This window comes from Ruditapes philippinarum, unplaced genomic scaffold, assembly GCF_026571515.1.
Source record: "Ruditapes philippinarum isolate M1 unplaced genomic scaffold, ASM2657151v2 ctg9676_1_1_1_1, whole genome shotgun sequence".
In the NCBI taxonomy this organism is placed as follows: Eukaryota; Metazoa; Mollusca; class Bivalvia; order Venerida; family Veneridae; genus Ruditapes; species Ruditapes philippinarum.
In genome coordinates this window covers 13,938-34,316 of record NW_026857667.1, presented here as the reverse complement: position 1 = coordinate 34,316, position 20,379 = coordinate 13,938, and the positions used below count along the sequence as shown (strand labels likewise).

At 33.0% G+C, this 20,379-nt stretch overlaps 1 protein-coding gene across 1 annotated transcript; it reads left to right on the top strand.

Moving 5' to 3' along the window:
* Nucleotides 1–576: 576 nt before the first annotated feature.
* On the top strand, nucleotides 577–8,133 carry LOC132750535 (uncharacterized; the record flags this gene model as incomplete). Its single annotated transcript, XM_060740531.1, is given in 6 exon segments — nucleotides 577–1,114; nucleotides 1,427–1,560; nucleotides 2,430–2,596; nucleotides 5,083–5,218; nucleotides 5,595–5,740; nucleotides 6,691–8,133. Coding segments are annotated over 6 exon segments (1,694 nt in total), but the record flags the coding sequence as incomplete, so codon positions are not given.
* Between the last annotated feature and the right edge of the window lie 12,246 nt (nucleotides 8,134–20,379).

The window sequence follows — 20,379 nt, the reverse complement described above, 5'->3', positions numbered from 1 at the left end:
AGATATTAGTTAACTGCACATCCGAGCATACCCATTGATTGGCTCATTTTTTCTGGGGTTTACTTATTGTGACAGCAGAGAAAGGGATAGCGAAGTAATATCATATTCAGATGCTTGTTCATTGGTTACTTTTTTTCTGGGGTTTCATATTGTGACAACAGGGAACATGTTTTTAGTTTTGCCTATGATGCAAAAGAGAAAGAACATCAAAACACTCAGCAATCTGATTTAATATAATAATACAAATCAGATAGCGTCATTTTTCGATGTTCTTTCTATTACATAATTCACACCTTGCAAGTATTAATACAAACATAGGCAGATTTACAATAACATGTGAACAAAAAGGTGAAATGCCTAATACCTACTTATACCCAATATATCAATTGGAAAATTAAAAACATCTTTTTACCTGTGAAAAGTGCGAAGAAAAACAGAAACATGTACAACAAAATCGCTAAAATTAGATTACCGCCAAAAACTCGAAATTTGCCATACGTGAAAATAATCTGATATATAAGTATATTCTGTTGTCAGAAAATTATGTGAAGATTGCATTTTGTTTATGTATTTTAGCTTACAACACAGTCAAGAAAACTCCATCAAAGAAGACTAAGCTATCTGCACCAAAAATTGATCTTGTCAAAACAAAAATAGTTGAAGAGAATATTTTTATTTCTGATCCTTGTTTACAAATGAAAAAAAAACTTGTAGGCTTTATACCTGACCCTGATAAGCTTGAAAGTATGGCTATTTCAAAAGACAAATTTCCAGAAAATTTCATCAAAGATACCAGGAAGTCTTCAGATGAAAGTGAACGCAAAATTGAAGAAAATGAACAATTTATTATAGAACTTTTAAGTAAAACACAGCCCCATCACGATCATGGTTACACAACTATTTTTGGGAAAAGGAAAAACTCTGAACATGTTGATGAGTTACTGGATCATGTGGATAATGATCCAGAAAGACCAGAAAGTCTAGAATCTTCATTGTCATCATGGAAGGAAAATCTAAATCTTGAGAGTGTAAAACATGTGATATTCATTGAACCAACTGATTCAAAGCAGGGATCAAAGAAACAACCAACTCCTATTTTGTTTTTGCGGCATAGGTATTCTGATATGTTTACTGCTGTTTGAAATAATTTTCACTCCTGAATGTCAGCATATGCTGAAAATATACCATGCAAATCAGGAGCTTTTTTCCTTTAATAGACAGAAGATGTTAAATTAAATTTTGATTTAAGTGTTTGTTTTAAATTTTTAAATTTGTATTTAAAAGTAAAACATCTTGCTGCTAAAAAAGATATTAAGTTCCTTTTTATGATCAATTTAAATATACTGCTACCTTTAAAATTAGTCTAGTGCTTTCTAATCAATTGATTTTGAAACTAGATGAACTTTGACAATGCAATTCATGATAGGTCACCTGATGAAAATGTTCCGATGGTCAGTGCTGAAGAGATAATTGATGAGCAAACAGATGAAGAAGATGTTGATGTTGAGGAGATGTCAAATGAAGATTCACGAGAAACTGCGCCAATAAGTAGTGGAGAAAGTATGTACTACATAATTATACATGTAAGATTGTGACAAAGCTGTAGGCTAATGATTTATAAAATTTAGTCTTGTATGCCCTTATGTTTCTATTCAAATTTTTGAAGAACCTGTCTTATACTCCCAGGTGTTTCTGTGTCCACTTAAAGTGACACTTTGGTTAAGTTATATATGCTGTTCCACTATTTCACTAAATTCAATAAAGTTTAAGGTTTTCCAATCAGTTGGCTTGTTTCCACTAAAGCCTTTGAGATATATTGTTTTGAAATTTGGAATTCTTGTTTATAACCTTCTGTGTTCACTCCCATTTCTAATCTAGAATGCATAGCTCTGTTGTGGATTTTGACATGAATATATGCCTCTGCTCTTTTTATATGACCCCTGTGTAATCTTTTTGTCAAAAGAATGCATTAAGGTTTAGAAAATTTTAAAATAATTTTATCACTTAACCTTTTCACTGGCATAGGGACGGCTTATGCCGTCCCTGTTATTTTCGGCGTATTTGCAATATGGACGGCTTTTGCCGTTTCTATAATAATAATAATAATAATAATAAATTAATAATAATAATAATGAAAATGATAATAAATATAAAAAAAATTATACCATCGACAATAATTATTATTACACTAACATATTTGGAAACATATATAATTATTATAATACTAATAACAAATAATAATAATTATAAATTAATAATATAGTAATTTCTTAGAAAACTCTGGCAAAAAGGTGATCGATAAAATAATAACCCTCTGGCAGCGAAAGGGTTAATAAAGTTTGTAGTACATGTATTTCATTTTTAATCCATTGTATCAGCTTATATTATGAAAGTTAGAACTTACATAATGTGTGCTTTGTTATTGATAGAGCCATACCCTCCAATGCCTAAGAGCATCTTGGCGAGAAGGGGCCGACTTGGTTATGATATACAGGATATATGCTCAGAGACAAGTGAAGAAGAAGACTTCGTCAACAAGAAGAAAAACAATCCTTTAGGTCGTGAAGGAAGAGAAGGAAATCTTGGCTGGGAGCCAGTAAGTAAAATAAACATCTCTAAGATCTCTAGCCTCTTCGAATCAAATCCTGTCTGGGCAAGCCATTGTTTCCTTTAGCAAGAACCTTACACTCAGTAATCAGGACTGGTTGGTTCCAGAAACAGATTCAAGGATTCCAGAAACAGATTCAAGGATGTGTCTAAAAGCTTTAAGCTTACTTCACAAGCAAACTAAAATTCTGTATAAACTGCAACTGTGAGAGATAAACACCATCATAGTTCTTTGTAACAAGTATATTTCTGATATGTTCAGCACCTTAACCCATTACTTCATGAGCATTTTGTGAAAAATGGCTGTTTTCATTGAAAAGTCTCCCGTTACAAGTTCAAATTGCTATAATACTATAAAAACTGCTTCAACACTAATCAAACTTGGCACAAATGTTGACTGGACCATTGCCCTTGCAACAACATGCTCAGGCTTACATTTTCTGTTACCATGGCAACGAGGGGACATCTCAAAATTGCCAAAAATCACTATTTTGCGTTGATTTTTTCCATCAAAATTGATTTCAAAGTGCTGCAACTTCTCAATGGATTGAGATAAAGTCAAATGCTTTTCAGCATTGGTTACACGTTACCTTATGATCAATCTGGGCTCATTTATAGCCTCTCACAAGTCCAAAATTTTCTTGGTGATGAGGGGGACTCCGCCCCCCCTTCAAACCCCCCCAAACAGAAGGGGGCACTTCCCCCTTCTGGCAACCCCCTGATGTATCTTTCGGTTGGTGGGCCGCGCCAAAAAAGAGGTCACTTTTTTTAACAACAATTCTCTAACAAAAACAAGTGTTGGGGGCCTAAATAAGGCATTTTTTCACCATTTGAGACAACAAAAGGGGGGGGGGGGTCGAAAAAGGCGTTAAAAGGCGTGTATATGACGTAATGGGTTAATGTAAAAATCAGCTGAAATATTCATTTGATGTATTGTTATAGTTTTTTTAATCACTTTATTTCTTTAAGGAATAAAATCATAAGTAATGAAAACTGACTTGTTTCTCTAGTACAGAAAAAGGAGAGGTTTTATAAATTACAAAGATGTATAGATTTATTTTTGATTTTTAAAAATTATTACCATATATCTCCAAATAAAATGCAAGCATCTATGCAAAAACTCAAACTACTGTTAAGAGTTAAATCCTTTGAATGTAAATTAAAAATTTAGATAAAATGTTATCGGGAAATGAATTATACACTTTCAACAGAATAAGTTAGCATTTGCTGGGTTTAAGGTGATTAGTACATACTTGGTGGATCTGAATTTTATTTGAAGCAATGGAAGTGGTTTGTATGGCAAGTATATGTTAGCAACATGCTTTAATATTACTTTTGATTTTTATTTTCTTTTATGTTTACTTGATACAAACATTTTATCTGTTGATTACACTTTTCTTTTAATTGTTTCTGTTCAGCTATTTTAATTTTCAGTACAGTTTTATCATGAAGTTAGTTTCCTTGTTTGTTCTAGGTGATTATGCCTCCCTGTTTGTTCAGAGACATAATGTTAAGTCTTATATTTTGTCCTCCTTCTGTCAATCACACATTGAGATCCTGCAATAAATTGTAAAGCTATTGATATACTTTCAGAAAACTTAAAATTGTGGCAATATAGATTTGGTACTGTACAGAGCCCTCAGTCCATTATTTTAGAGCTGAAATTTGGACCCATTCCTCTTCCCTTTTGAGTATGCTCTTTAAAAAATTAAATTAAAGATAAAAAATAAAATCATGCCAAAATTAGGGAACCTTTAACAATATCCTATTGAAATTTGTAATATGCAATGTATATTGACAGACAAAATTCCCCTTTTTCTTCAAAAACAATGTGAAATTCCTTTAGGTGAGGGCCACTGGCTCATAACCCTTACTAGATTATTAGGGTCCTGTTGAAATATGTACAGTATATATAAAATGGTCAAGGTGCTAGTTCAGTAATAAATTTACAAGTTTTGTATTATTTTTCATGGAATGTCAAAGATAGATGGTTGGCAATTGCAGAATTAAGATGCTTTTCATGTAATAGCATAGCATAATTCTTGTCTGGTTGGCTTCATTCAAATTTTGCCTCAAGAGATTTCTGGATTGTGGATATCCACAGGAGTGAAATGAAGTGATTGATAGCTTTAATAGTGTATTTCAATTTTGATAAATAAGTGGAGTTATGGCTCTTTTTATACTTTAATGTAGAAAACCCTGTTAAATGTTTTGCTCCATATTATTCTTTATATGATCCTAAGAATCTTTATGGAATGGAAAGGGTTTCAATTTTACAGTGTCCTTAATCATTTTAATCTTTATTACAGGCATTGATATTAGTACTGTTAACATATTTTGTAAGTTTTGGCAAATATAATCACATTCAAGAAATTAACTTTTATGTTGTCACCACACATCAGTCTTTGTATGTTTACCACAGATTTTTATTAAATTCTGTATTATACATGAACATTTATTGTGAATGTTTTGTAGAAGTTGGCATTGAAGTACATCAAAGAGCTAAAGGCACGTAAGAAGGACGAGAATATCCCTCTGAGGTGTAAGATCTGTAAAGATAAAACATTCACAGCTACAGCAACCCTAATGTACCATTATCGGAGTCATGCTGGTAAAGTTTTCATATATGTTGTAACTGTTTATAAATAAATGCACTGTATTTAAGTTTGTCAAAGCATTATGTAATCTTCCTTGCAACATTTGTCAATTGGCATGATTTAACTTTTAACTATTCTGTTTGTTTACAGAAACCAGTTTAGATTTTAAGTCTTGTTATGTTTTAGGGTTAGTTAAATCATTTTCTTCTCTTTCATGATGATTATCTAAATTTGCATATTATCCGAGATAGGAGTGAGTGGAAATATATTCTGTAATGGGTTTGTCTGATGTATAGAGTAAATGTTATCATAAATTCAACATCATTACTGATTGATTTTTGTGATTCTCGTCTATACTTTATAATAATTATGGCATTCTATTTTTTCCAGGGATTAAACCATTTGTCTGTCTGATATGTAATACAACATTCACAAGACAACACAGTCTTAATTATCATATGCTGATTCATAATAATCAGAGTAGATTTACATGCAAAGATTGTGGTCGTAAATTTAGGCACCCCAGTCATTTTAAGGTAAGTGTATTAGGTATCAACTCTTAAAGTTTATGTATAGCATTTGTATTTCTTTTTTATAGAACCTATCGAATATATAATTTAAAGGGCAAGAATGATAAAAGAATGAAATGTGTATAATTACAACATTTTCAAAAGTAAAATTGTTAGTGCATAATAAATTCATTTAATAAGAGCAAGTAGCATAGGTAGAATTGAAAACTTTATAAATATGTAGATATTGTCATGACCCACTCAGAATGAATTAACTTTCTTCCTCAGTAAAGTTTTCATTTATTGTCATACACTTCAATACTAGCAAGGCTATTATTAGTTTACTTTCTGGCAATGAGAACATTTAAGCAGCTCTTGTTAATCGCTAATTGTTTTCTTTTGGCTGTTATAACAAAGGGTTGTTGTTGGGAAAAAAAAACCTTCATATCTTTAAGATTTCTAGTAGAAATTTGTTCATGGGCCACATTCATCTAAATAAACTTCCTGAAAAGGGTATATCCCCTTTTTTTCTCTGATCAGTACATCTGTAGCTGTGGTAACAGAAATGTAATTTAGGCCTTGAAAGGTGGATGTTAACACTTGAATGTGAATTAATGGTTATACAAAGATAACGACCATGATTATTTTTCTGTGGTCAAAGTTCTAGAATGCTTTACTGAAAAGTGCACAAAAATGTTAATGATTCATTATGTGCAAATAAGTGGCATGACTATTGATTGTTTACATGGGTTCAATCATATGGGGAAAGGGAGTTATTGAAATTCTGTGCAAATACCATGTGTGCATACATGTACAAATACAAAGTTAAATTGTAAGAGTGTTTTCCCTTGTATTGCTGGCAACATATATTCCACATGTAAATTAAAAGTGTTTTCCTTGCTATTTTTTTAATGTAAGACATAGTTGTGTTGCTGATTTAGATATTGTCATGTTTATATCAATTCATATTGTTTTAGGAGCATTTGAGGAGACATACTGGAGAAACCCCCTTTGAGTGCCTTGATTGTGGTCAAAAGTTTAAAACCCGCAACACATATAAAAGACATCTAAAAACCAGACATGGCAAACTCCTTACAGCCACCGGGATCCACATACTATCCCAGGAAGAGTTTGCAAAAGTAAGAACCAAGAGGTATCATATTCCAAGAATTTTACCAGAGATAGGGTATAAAATGCCAGAACTAACATTCACAAAGCTTAAAAGAAAGCAGAGTGGAGAATTGGAAAAAGTTGAGGAAGAGAAATTTTTAAGACCTGAAGCTTTGGAGCATGAAACTATGATTCTTGAGGAACTGAAAGCAGATATTAAGAAAGAGGCTGAATCTGGGAATGAGTCTGATCCAGAACTTATAGATATCTTAGAGGTATTGTCTCAAGCAGGTGCTTCTAACAACAGTAGAGGACAAACAATTAAGCAGGAACCCTTGAGTGATACAGATACATCAGGTAAAGCTGGCACCACTGTTATTTATGTTAACAATATTGGTGGCAGTATTACTCATTCAAAAGGATTGGTGAATATCAAGTAGTCTACTTTGTAATGCTTGTTTGTAATTTTTAATCATAAAATAGTGAGTATGAGATGCCGATGTGATTTTAAAATTGATTTTTAAGAACATTATCAGGTATGTCCTTGAAAAGTGATGATTGAATTTGAATAAAGGAATTGCATTAAATATATATCAGTCATTGTACATTGTACATATTTTATATAATTTCATACCTACTATAGGGGTAAGAGGAATAGAATCTGCATTTTGTAATGATTGAGTTTGACCAAATTGTTGACTTTTTATACAAGATTTGTCTTTCATAGATCTGTGTTTGAATTGATATCTGCAAACAAATCGTATCTTTGATAGTGATGTATAGATTAAATATGTGAATATATTTGTCAAATGTGCTTAATTTGTCAGCTGGGTCTGTAATTGTTAATTGCTTGCTTTATAAAAAAATTAAAATAGCTACATGCTTATACTTAGATAAAACTTTACTAGGTTATGAGTGATTTTTTTTTCAATAAGTTATAATTTCAATTGAATGAGCAATTTTTAAAAGACGTTTTAGTTTTATAAAGATACGAAACCGTTGAGACTCAAGGATCAGTATATGTCGAATTTTTCTTGTTCTATTTGTTTGGACAAATACCTTATGTTTGTGGTATTAAGGATGCATTTTAATCTAAGCATACAATGTATTTTAAGAAATAATTTTCTTAATATTTGTAAAATACATGTTATGTATATATGCTTGGATAATAATTTCATGTGATTAGTTTATGAAATGTTTGTACACTTGCCTTTGTAAAATATTTTACAGTTGTTAAAATGTACAGTGATTATTCTTTTAAGAACCAGCACAAGGTGGCATGATATATTAATAAATGTTTAAACATGTAACATTGGTCTCAGTAGTTTAATGATAACCTGTTCATAGATTTCATTTGTTTGTGACATTTCATATTGGCTAAATACGTTTACACAAACATTTAAATGGGGAAGGTTTAACCCCTGTCCATGTGTCCTTGTGTATGTGTGTTGGAAAAAGTATATACTTCATGTGTTGCATGATGCACGATAGTTACCATGTGCGCACGCGATAGCTACTACGTTGGTCAATCAATATGTGCGCACGTAATAATTATCGCGTACGCTTGTGGTAGCTATCGCGTACGCGCGTAGTAGCTATCGCGTACGCACGTGGTAGGTACAATGTTTCTGATGGCCCCTTTATGCCATCGTAATGATAGGATTACAAAAAGGTTCAAGTTACGAGGGGCATTTATAAAGTATTCACCAGTGTGGTGCTTTAGTCGTAGACGTAATATTTCTATGGAAATTGTTAGACCAACCCTTCAAAGTATTCACCTTCGACTTGGATGCACTTTTCCAAGCGCCAAATCCAATCTGAAAATGCTTTTCGGTAGGCCTCTTTGGGTATAGTGTTTAGACACTGGAAAAGCGCGCTGCCGACGGCATGCCGAGATTCAAAACGGCGACCTCTCATGTAGTTCTCTTGATGTAAGGATTCAACCAAAAATCGCATAGAGTAAGATCTGTGCTGTATGCAGGGTGTGGTAAAGTCTCGATGCTATTGTCGCTAAGGTACGACTTTACCACCACTGACTTGTGGACAGGTGCGTTGTCATGCAGGAGTTTGATTCTGCGTACGCCGGTACGGGGACGGGCTGTAGTATAGTGACTAACAACAGCAGAAAGAACTGAATATCGATAAAAGATTCCGGTAGCACTCCTGCCTTCTGGTATTAGAATTCGAGCCACCATTCCCTGGCAATCAAAAAATAATTCATTTTGATGTGCGAGCTCTACGGGCAATTTGGGGCCGTTCGTCATTTTCACCGACCCACACCTTATTTTTTTCTTTACCATCAGGCTCATAAAAATAGACCCATGTTTCATCACCAGTCACAATTTCATTCATACGGTTTTGGTCAGCATTTTTGTACCTATCGAGCAGCTGTGACGCAATTCGCACGCACTACCGTTTTTGGTGCTCAGTGAGAAGGTGGGGTATCCGCCGGGCGCAAACCTTGCGTAACTTTAACACGCGAGTCAATATTTGAAAAACCGATGACGAATTAATGCCACATAAATCACCTATCTCCTCCAATTTACAGCGGGCATCGTCTTCAACAACTTTTTTTAACAGCAGCAATATTTTCGTTAGTTATTGCACAGGAAATTGACATTCTATAAGCATATATATTATAATTAAAACATAACGGCAAATATACCACTCTATCCTATAAATAAACACAAGGAATGCAAAGCCTTTTGCACACTCGATATATTTTATCTAATTACACAATACAAAATTATTCATTTTACAACCGCTGATATTTTAAATCAAAGCATTGTATACTAATAAATTGGCAATATTTATTCAAATGTCAACAAAATACTTTGTCTGGCACTCCATGCGCTGACGTCACTGACTACACTGATCCGGGCTGAATATAAACTATATATTTTTTTTCATAATAATCTATTTTCCACAGCATGAGTTTAGTTGAAAGGCCATTCTTTATGATTAAATCACCAAATGAAACTGTTTCTACAACGGAAATATACGCATACTATGAAATGTCATGAAAATTTTCTGATGAGAGCCCAAGTTACCTCCCTTTTATGCTAGAGTTACGTTTCCAAATGGGTTTTTGGGAGTTTATTTTTTGTTTCTATTTAATAAAAAGAACAAAAATATGTTAAACATTTGACACCTTAGTTATTTAAAATTTATTTAAAAATTAATGCTATAGAAAATAAATTTTTAGGGGAAAAATAAATAATTATCTTCAGCCCATAGCAGTATAGTCAGTGACGTCAGCGCATGGAGTGCCAGACAAAATTATTTTTTGACATTTGAGTAAATATTGCCAATTTATTTTTATGCAATGCTTTGATTTAAAATATCAGCGGTTGTAAAAGGAATAATTTTGTATTTTTTATCGAACTTGCTAAACCAGTTTGTTGACATTGATTTTCCACGTGTGTAATTAGATAAAATGTATATCGAGTGTGCAAAAGGCGTTGCATTCCTTGTGTTTATTTATAGTATGGAGGGGTACATTTGCCGTTATTTTTTAATTTTTTGCTTATATTGATAGAATGTTGATCTCCTGTGGTTATTGTTGTGACTGGACGACCAGGACGGGCCTCATCTTTTGTAGTCTCTCTACCGGAGGTAAAAAGTCGGACCCATCTTCTAACTGTGGAATACGATAGGGCACTATCCCCATAAACCTTGTCTAAGTCTGATTTAATATCAGGTGCAGCCCAAGCAATGCGCGAATTTTACAAAACGCTCTGCTCATCTTGAAAATTGTTATCTTTTTCTGCCATTTTCAGCTGCAGTGTACCTGACCGTAGTCGATTGAACGTTTCGCTCATTGCGTAGATATTTCACGGTTTTCTCGTGCATATAATTGTAGAGGTAAGTCTTACTTTTCTATACATGTATAATATGTACCAATTACGCAAAAGTTCACACTGATAAATACCCCTCGTGCCATCAGAGAGAGTAGACTGGTGTGTGCAAGACATAGGTCCCTAGTCAAAAGGTAAGATCATAACACGGGATTGAACTTCGTTTATTTCTATACAGTATAGCCAAAGGCAGTTTTGAGTTTGTCAAATACATAACTTCTGCATGCATGATGAAATTCAAAATAAATTGGCACTTATTACATGAATAGTCCAGGTTTCGCGTACAGGGCCCATGTGAAAGTTTAAATCACATCAGCTGATTCAACTCGATGTATTTGTCATAATATTGTTGTCTTAAAAGTTTAAGAACCCATGCTGCCAATTTGGCAAGGTCCTCCTTGAAGGTCAAATGTCGGACGGTGTCTGATTTTACAATGAATGAAACTAAGCTAAGTGTCCCCGAAATGGTTTCCTGTGACATCTTTAGTTTCAAGATTTGACAATTTAACACTGTTAATTATAACTCCATATTGCAAGTAATACAGATTTCAATCATGATACCTTCTCCATGATGAAAACAGATGATAACTTTGTAAATAGATAGCATACCATCATTTGGCTTTACATACTGTATCATTTTTATGGGAAATAACTAACCACTTGAAGGGTTGAGGCATAGAATTGGGTTGCCCTTAAGGGTTGAGGCATCAGAATTGCAGACATCGTTTATCCCGGCGTATTGTAAGAGGGGACTGAATGGGTTAGAATTCCTGGAATCTATACATGTATCTCTTGGCTCCAGCAGTTCAGGTGGTTTTGACTCCTGGTGTTGCTTAAAAATTGTAATTCTAACACCTGGTGTTGGCCAAAATCATCTTTCCTGTTTCGGCGCCATATGACCTAAATTGTGTTGGTGCGCCGTAAAACATAGAAAAAAAAATAATGAAAATAAAAGATTATTTGTAGCGAAATATCTTTATCTAGCGACAGGTTATTGCCATTTCTTTCACGTAAATTGCATTTAAAATGATGGCCATTACAATCGTTTTATTCGGTCATATGTATCTCATTTAGGCTATATTTACCCGTGTATCTCGACAGCAACTAATATTATGAGCTCCAAAAAATACTGTCGACATGAAACTAAAAGTATGTTTCGTGATAATGCCAAAAATGCATATTTAAACGTCTGATAAATACAGTTCTGGGAATACAATAATGCATCACTGATATTTCTGAAAGGCGAGTGGTCAATTATTCGTATTATTCCTGTATTTTCACCAGACAGTTTAGACAACAGGGAACCATATAATTTAATGGGAACAAAATCGTACAGAAAAGGAAGAATAATGCGTGATTAACTTGATGCGGGGGATGTTGGGAGCGCCGGAGATTTCAATACCTGTCATTCAATTGTTTGATTTAATGTTCCAAATACAATATGTGGTAGTTTAAGTTCGTCTCTGGTCTGGCGAGTGTTTCACTAACATTTCAAAGAGTCGCACTTACATAAAAACGTAAGTGTAGTTTATCATTGCTCTTGTTCTACCAGCGGAGACAGACGATGTGCGACTGATTGATGCTTTACCTCACAAAACAATTTTTCATGGAAACTAATGTCATTACATCCGTAACTTTTTTACAATAGCAAGCCTCTTTACTTCCCATTTGACGGGCCCTCACAGCTAGTGTAATCGGGAGAAGAGAAACGTTTTGTTATTATTTATTCAGCACTTTTTCTTCATTAACTTTTTTCTATGCAAATATATATATAATAATTATTGTTAAGATAAAAAAAAAACGCAAGAGAATGCCTTCAAAGATTTTTTATCATTGTCACTTTTACTTTTTTTTATAAACAATAACATTAAAAACACATTAGTTAATAAGTTTTAATAATGTACATCTAGAAACACGTTACATTGCTCGACATCATGAATCGTTTTTTACGTTGATATTTGTTCACATTTTTCCCGAGTGTAAAAAGTAAGAGAAGAAAAAGGAGTGCTAAATAAATAATTAAGTGGGTCCGGTTTGACCAGATATGAAATTGACTTGACGCCAGATTATCTAATTTGGTTGACTTGCAACACTGAGAAAGTATCAATAGAATGCGTTATTTGTATTGTTGCCTTAGAATACATTATAATTATATTCCTCTTTCAGAGGGGGAACACGTATATGAAAAAAGAACAGTGACATAAACATGGTAATCCCTAACCAGTGTTTATTGGCAGTTTAACACCGGTGTACAGAATGAATGAAATTTTTGTTTATTTCAAAAGCGGACAATAAAGGAGTGATAAAATATCATTTCAATATCCAGGTTATATCATCAATTTGTAACAAAATGGATTCAAAAAGTTTGATTAATTACAGTACAATGACACTGAATATAGTAACATAACTCGTACAGCTAAGAGCTCAACTGTGTTTTTAATTTGCATCACGAAATTAATTTATTGGATACAACCCACTGCCACTTTAAATAATTAAACTCAGTATAACAGTTCTTTACTCTTTCAATTTGAAATACACATGTACATATTTTCATTTTGGGATGCATGCAGTGTTTTAATATTTTAACAGAAATTAAAGCCGGTAGGTTGAAACACTTCCAAATGGGTTGTTATTACCCATAATGCCAGAAGCTTTGAGATTATTATTGTAGTAGTCTCTTAAATTAATGTCATTAACGGTCATCTTGCACACCAAGTAATAAACGTAAGGATAAAGTTGGAAAATTTATCTTACTTTTTAGACTAAACTGTTCACTTTCCTGGAAATTTATCTTTTAATAATATTTCTATGTAAACCGAATTAAATATAATTGAATAATCTTTAATGTTTTTGACATTGGAAACACTGTTTCCATCATATGTTTGTTTTTATACATATATCCTGTTCGAATACATCCTTAACTACTATCTGGACACTTTTATCTAAATGTCGTTGAATATTTATGTAGACAAATACTGGAAATATAGTAAAATCTTACTGATTATGTATTACAATACAGCGCTGTTTACTTGAACCCCACTATTTATTTCAGCTTGCGTGTAATTGAACTTTTCTGTACAAATTGTTATGCATTAAATAAATTGATGAGTTCTAAAATGCTTAAGTTAATAAATAAAATAATAAAACCATTTGGCAGTATAAACGACTGCAAAAAAGAAGGAAAGCAGTTAAATTTAATACTGCTTTGGGACTCTTTATTTTAATCGTAAAAGATAAAATTCTAATGTTATTTCGTGTACCATGGCGCTTGTATATCTAAAATGTAAACAAAGAAAAAATCTATTTTAAGGCTATTTGTGTTATTGCATATTTTGATATTTTACAAACCAACAACTGGTATGTTTTAATGCTTACGAGGGATCTCTTTCCAGATTTCTCAGCCAAACAAAATATTATTATCTTATGATTACTTTTATAATAAATAACAAACACTTTATAGGAGTAGCAATGACACACTTTATATTTATTTCAATAGACAAACATACATCGACGACATGTATAAAAAATTAATACTTAAAATGATTTAAGTACGATATATGTGTCCATGACATGCATTTAATTATATAAAAAAATAGTCGGCGATCCCCCCTCTACACATATTCACCATTCATTTCTTTGCTACAAGGCTAAAAACTTCCACAGTCAGAACTACTTCACTCATACTTCGTATCCATATTTGTTAAGACCATCAAAAATTGTCAACTCTGAAAAATACAAAGCAAAATCAGAACCTCGTAACATATTTCTATTTTAACAAACAAAGCTGTTATAATGGATGGGTGAGTGGGAAGATAAATTCAAATAAACGTGTCAGTGTGTCAAAGCTTCGATCGTGATAACACGCCGTTACTCACTATTTATACTAATGAAGTTCCTAATCTACCCGCATGTAAAATACTGCCGCCAAAACTGGCGTATTAATATATACTACTCAACTTTTGCTAATTAAGCACCATATGCTTGAGTGTGAATATTTTTTGGGATAATTATATTAACGCCGTGCGAAAGGTTTTAAATGTTGATTTACTGTTTTATCAATAGAGCTGAAGGACGAATTTAAACCCTATAAATGAGTTTACACTGAATTTGCGCTAGAGAAGAGGATGACCCCCCTCTTTGAAGATTTCAGAACATGCAGCGTGTAAACCACATTCCTTAAATTGCTTTTTTTGTTTACAGTTTTAGACTTAATACCGTGTGTGTGACCCATGACTATCAAGGATAGCTTGGCAGCCTTTCTCATACTCACTATTAGGTTTTTGATCGTTCCAACGGGTATGGCTGCCCATTCTTGGACCAACATGGCTCCAAGCTCCTGGTTGGTTCTGGGTTGCAGCTGACGAGCTGAATTCTAACCTGCAGCTCATTCCACATGTGTTGTATTGGATTTAAGTCAGGTGAGCTTGCTTGCTAGTCCATGCGCTCAATAGACTCCCTCTCTAGGTAGTCCTGGACCACCCGGCCCTATAGGGGCAAGCATTATCGTCCATTAGAATGAACGGATCGCCGGCTGCTCCAGCATATAACCTAACCTGGTTGTCTAAGATGTCTATGTATCGCTGACCTGTCAATGTGGCTCTTTTTAGCACAACTACATTGGTTCGTTCATCTCAGCTGATGCCTCCCCACACTGTTACTGACCAACCACTGTAGCAGTTATGCTCGGCAATATTTGCAACCCGAAACCGTTCACCTCGTCACATCTAGACTCTAGCACGCCTATCTGTGAAGTCTAGGCAGAACCTCGACTCATCAGTGAACATAACGTGTTTACAGTGTTGCATGGCCACCATGTATGCTCCATGTCCATTCCAAACGGGCCTGGCGATGTCGACGAGTCAAGGACATACGTAGGCCTATGCATGGTCTTCTCAAATGAAAATTACCACCATGCAGCCTTCTACATATGGTATGTATGCAAGATGTTCTGAATCAGAATTTTCACAACTTGGGAAGAAATCTGTTTATACTTGTGATACTATAAAAACTAATTTATGGTGCTTAGCAGAAGTTGAGTAGTACATGTAAATATATTTTATATCATGTATTATCTTAAACTTAACCATTAAGAAAAACCTTAACGTAACGTAGATAAATATATTTATCAATTGCAACTATTTTGGTTAGTCTTCGTTGATCTCTATTTGAAGCTCAAAGATACACCATTACATAATAGACCATTGCCGATTTTCAGATATAAACGTTTTGAAAGGGTTGAATTATTTCAAATTTTATACTTTCCAGAAAAATATACCAATTTAAAAATGACGAACATTCACATCACATTCTGCATTTTCCTGTATTTAGTATTTTTCAAACAGGCTGAAAACTGTTCACCCATATATACAATCTTGTTCTAAAGTTAAATTTTCACATGTAAGCTGATTAACATATTGCGGATCTCTTTTTTACCAGAATGTATGCCAAGACAAAACGTCCCCATTGTTGAATAAGAGATTAATACACGGCAGAGTAGGGCCGGAAGGTGATAATCGGCCCGCAAAATGAATAATGACCACGAGGGCTTCAGCCCGAGGGCATTATTCATTTCAGGGCCGATTATCACCTTCTGGCACAACTATGACGTGTATTAAAGGACTTTATTCAGACATCCTTCAAATTGTTTCTTAATGTGCTAAATATAAAAATCCAAACATTTTACGCAATGACCAAGATGTATAGGAAATGACATGTGAATCGTTTTAATGCCAGTTCGCAGACATATCAAACAATCCCTTTAGATTTGTTTCATTTTCATTGGAAATATTCTGTTACGAGACGCTATAACTGGAAAACAACTCACGGAAAAAGGGCTGTATTTTTCATTTTAAATGATGGGGGACGTGAGATAGTCGGCTTTTCATCACATGTCATTTAATTTGCTTGATTCAGTGGTTCGTAGGGTATTTAATAAATTTGGTTTGCCGCTGCTATGTTCATGTTTAATCAGTTACATATAGTCTGTTTGCCGCAGATGACGTCAGTGTACTTTTAAATTGATATTGGCTGAAGAAATGCATTTCCCAAGTAAATAGTTATAAAGAATTTCCAGTTTCCTTTTCGTTTTAGAAATAAAACATGGGTAAAGGTTAATTCAATTTCATACGTGTTCTTATTAAAATTCAAGTTTCAAGAAAAAGGCTAAAAGAAAATACAATGTTCTAGGTCATTGTTTCAGAATGATTTGTATCATATTGTTGTTTTATTTGGATATGTCAGAAAAAAAAACCCAGATAATGTCTGCAATGTAATCTTGTCAGCATTTAACTCTTTTATTAGAGGACTTCCACTTTAGAATTCTTGCATAGATCAAGTGATGAACATAACATGGAAAAATGTTCAAGCAAAATAAAGAAATATACTAAGAGTTTAATCAAAAATCAAATTTGTGCACGACTTCTACTTCACTTTTAGCGATCTGCATAAAAAACGTTGTAAGACTTTTCACAAGATTCAAGATTCAAAATATTTTATTTGGTAACGTAAACATGACGTTTCTTGCTACACAACACATATATACAATGATACAATATAACATGTCAACATGACACAAATTTATAGACAATTATATTTTTAGCGGAAAATATGATACATATAGTCAAAACAAGAAAGAAAATGGAAACAAGGAGGTTGAACTAATGGAGATTTTGTATATTTAATGACTTACAGCTAAATAACAATCAAAATCAGTCAAATGTTTCATGAAATTATTGAATTATAACACGGATAATTTGTATATTTTTGGTATATACAGTAATAAGCTTATTCAGATATCATATTAACAATACCCTGACGTATTTCAAACGCTTCATATATATATTTACATAATTTAAGTTGCAAGACCAGACCTACATGAAATGGTATACATTTAAACAAGACTCCAAAAATAAAAGACGTAATGAAACAATGATAAAGACCGTTATCTTGGAGCAACATTTTCTACGTTCAAATTTAACTATTTCTTTACCAAGGATAATTTAATAACTTTGAAGACTTGACATAAATTGGTAAAATGTATTATCCTTGTTGCTTCAATTGCGAAGTAAACAATTTGCTTTCAAAATGCATTGTACACTGCAAAAAGGTTTACCTGTATTTAGGCTGATATAAAAAATATAGGTCTCCATCAAAGCGTATTTTCTGTTACGCTCAATATAGAAACTAATAAATTGATCAGCTGAAAAATTGCATATGCATACATAAAATACTAGAAAAGAAAAATCGTTGAGCATGATATTTATAATTTTGAACTTTAAGCAAATTTAAACTTTATATGTTTACGTATGCATACATCTCCAGTTTAGCCTAAGTTGTTGAACGAAATTTAGTATTAAAATATTTTTCGCTTCTTCAATTAGCAAGGTAATTAATTCCTTATTAAATCATAGATAGCGATTTAGCAAAGTCTTAAACTTTTCTTTAAAATTACAAACTGAAATCAGGGAATTTCATAAGCCATTCTATAATCAGTAAAATAAAGGATCTTTCTGAAACGTATACACGTCCAATTTCCTAAACCAATTTCCTAAATAATCTAAAGGAGTTTCTAAAATAAAAGTTTTACTTAAATTTCTCGGATATTTCAGACCTGCATACTGTGCTTCCTCCCATTAAACATTTTACAACAGTTAACACTGCTTTATTTTTTTTTATTTATTCTCTAGTGTACAGCTTATTTAACATAAGAATTGTCTAGTGTACAGCTAATTAAACATAAGAATTGTCTGCAATATAAATGACGTTTTATTAGTTTTGTCTAAAATAACGAGACCACCAATCACGCTGACGATCCCTTATTCTGACGTGCATGAATACAGAAAGACACAACATAAAAACACCGAACCTTTCTGGTACTCTCAGTAAATTATGTTCAGTGTTCGTGACAGTATATATGTATGAATATTTATGTGTTCAATTAAGTTCAATTGATGCTCATGCATGTATCTTTGAATATTAATAAAGATATAGTAAAACATATGTAGCCAACTGTAATTTTTTAAGATTCCCTTTAATATACCAACATTTAGATAATAAACAATAATAAGGAAATTTTGTCAGCGACGCATGGCGTCAATAGAGTTTGGTTTGAGGCATTTTTACTGGTGAAGAAATCAGTAAGAGTGCAAATATTAAATATAAACACCAGTAAACTGACTAAGAGATACACAAAATACTGTTTAGTAATTGACAGATACATATAGAGAAAGACATTGAAACAGAACATTGGAATTCATTCCATTTGATGATTATGTATCCAAGCCATATTTCCAGAAAGTCTCTTTTAAAAGCTTTCCAATGATTTGTTACTTTATCAATAGGCATAAAAGAGAAATCCTTTAATGAAGCACATATTAATGCGTATATGAAAACGTCATTATAAGGTACAAATAACGAAATTAGACAGTACCATACAGGGGCGTAGCTAAGGCAATTTTAAATATACGCACAAATGTAAACGCAGGGGGTCTAGGGGGCCGCGTAGGCCCCCTTGCAGGTCCAGCTCCGCGGATTTAGTCATTTGAGGATGATTCGATTATACGATTTCACGTGCATTTAATGTCACATAAATGTGGTTTTAATCCTAAAAAAAGGCAATTTTATTAGACTTAAGATTACACCCAGGGAGATACTTAACGCTGGCTCTTTCTAACTTAAATGAGAGTCCTCGACACTATCGTTGTAGAGGTAGGTGAAAATGGTAATAACAGGGTTTTTAAACTATCCGATTTAAAATCTTGTTTTTCAACAAATCTGAGAATGTTATGCCAAGTAGAACATCTTTCTCGTTGTTTAGGATTTTTCCTTCACTATAAATTTCGCCCAATCAATGCTACGCGATTAAACAGTTTAATGTTCAAATCAAAACGAAAGAGTAGGAATAATACGTACCCAATGACCAAAAAAGCAAATAAAATAATCTAGATTAAAGAAACTCTTTTTGAAAAACATTCTACATCTAGTAAACAATTTAAAAATACATTGAAATTTGCTCTTGAAAGTCAACTAATTAGTGATAAAAAGTTTTTAAAAAATAGCACACTTTATAGATGTATAGCGACCTAGTACACTACTACTTGGATACTGAAGAAACTATTCATTTGGAAATTCTGTTTTAGCATGACTAATAATCGGCATAATTCCACAATTTCGACACTTATTGAATGGTTCTGTTGGCTCCGTCACATTTGCGAGGGCTCTTTTGCATTGCCTATGACACCAGCACCGTGTCAATTCCTCGCATTTGAATAAATGTTAATACTTTATTTATTTAATTAATATCTGTGAACAAAATTTTGTATTCAGCCAAAGGGGAGGTTAGGATCATTTTCCATCCATGATAAAATTGGCAGATATTTATGGAAAGAAATCACACAAGTTAATATTTGGTAAACGTACTAGCAACGTAATTACATTTTTTTATATTTTCGTTGTTTTTTTTCTTCAAATTTTCAAAAATGAGTCATTTCACTGCAATTATGTTTGCAAGAAAAATATAATCCTTCCAAAATTCATTGTGAAACAATTTGCAACAGACTGATTTTCAGACGCCCACTTGATGCGACATATTGAACTTGCACGTCTCGTATCCCTTGCATACATATTTTGTTATATTAATCACATTTAAATTCAGTCAAATCAATTTGTTTTAATATCAAGAACAAGCCATATTCCGCTCAA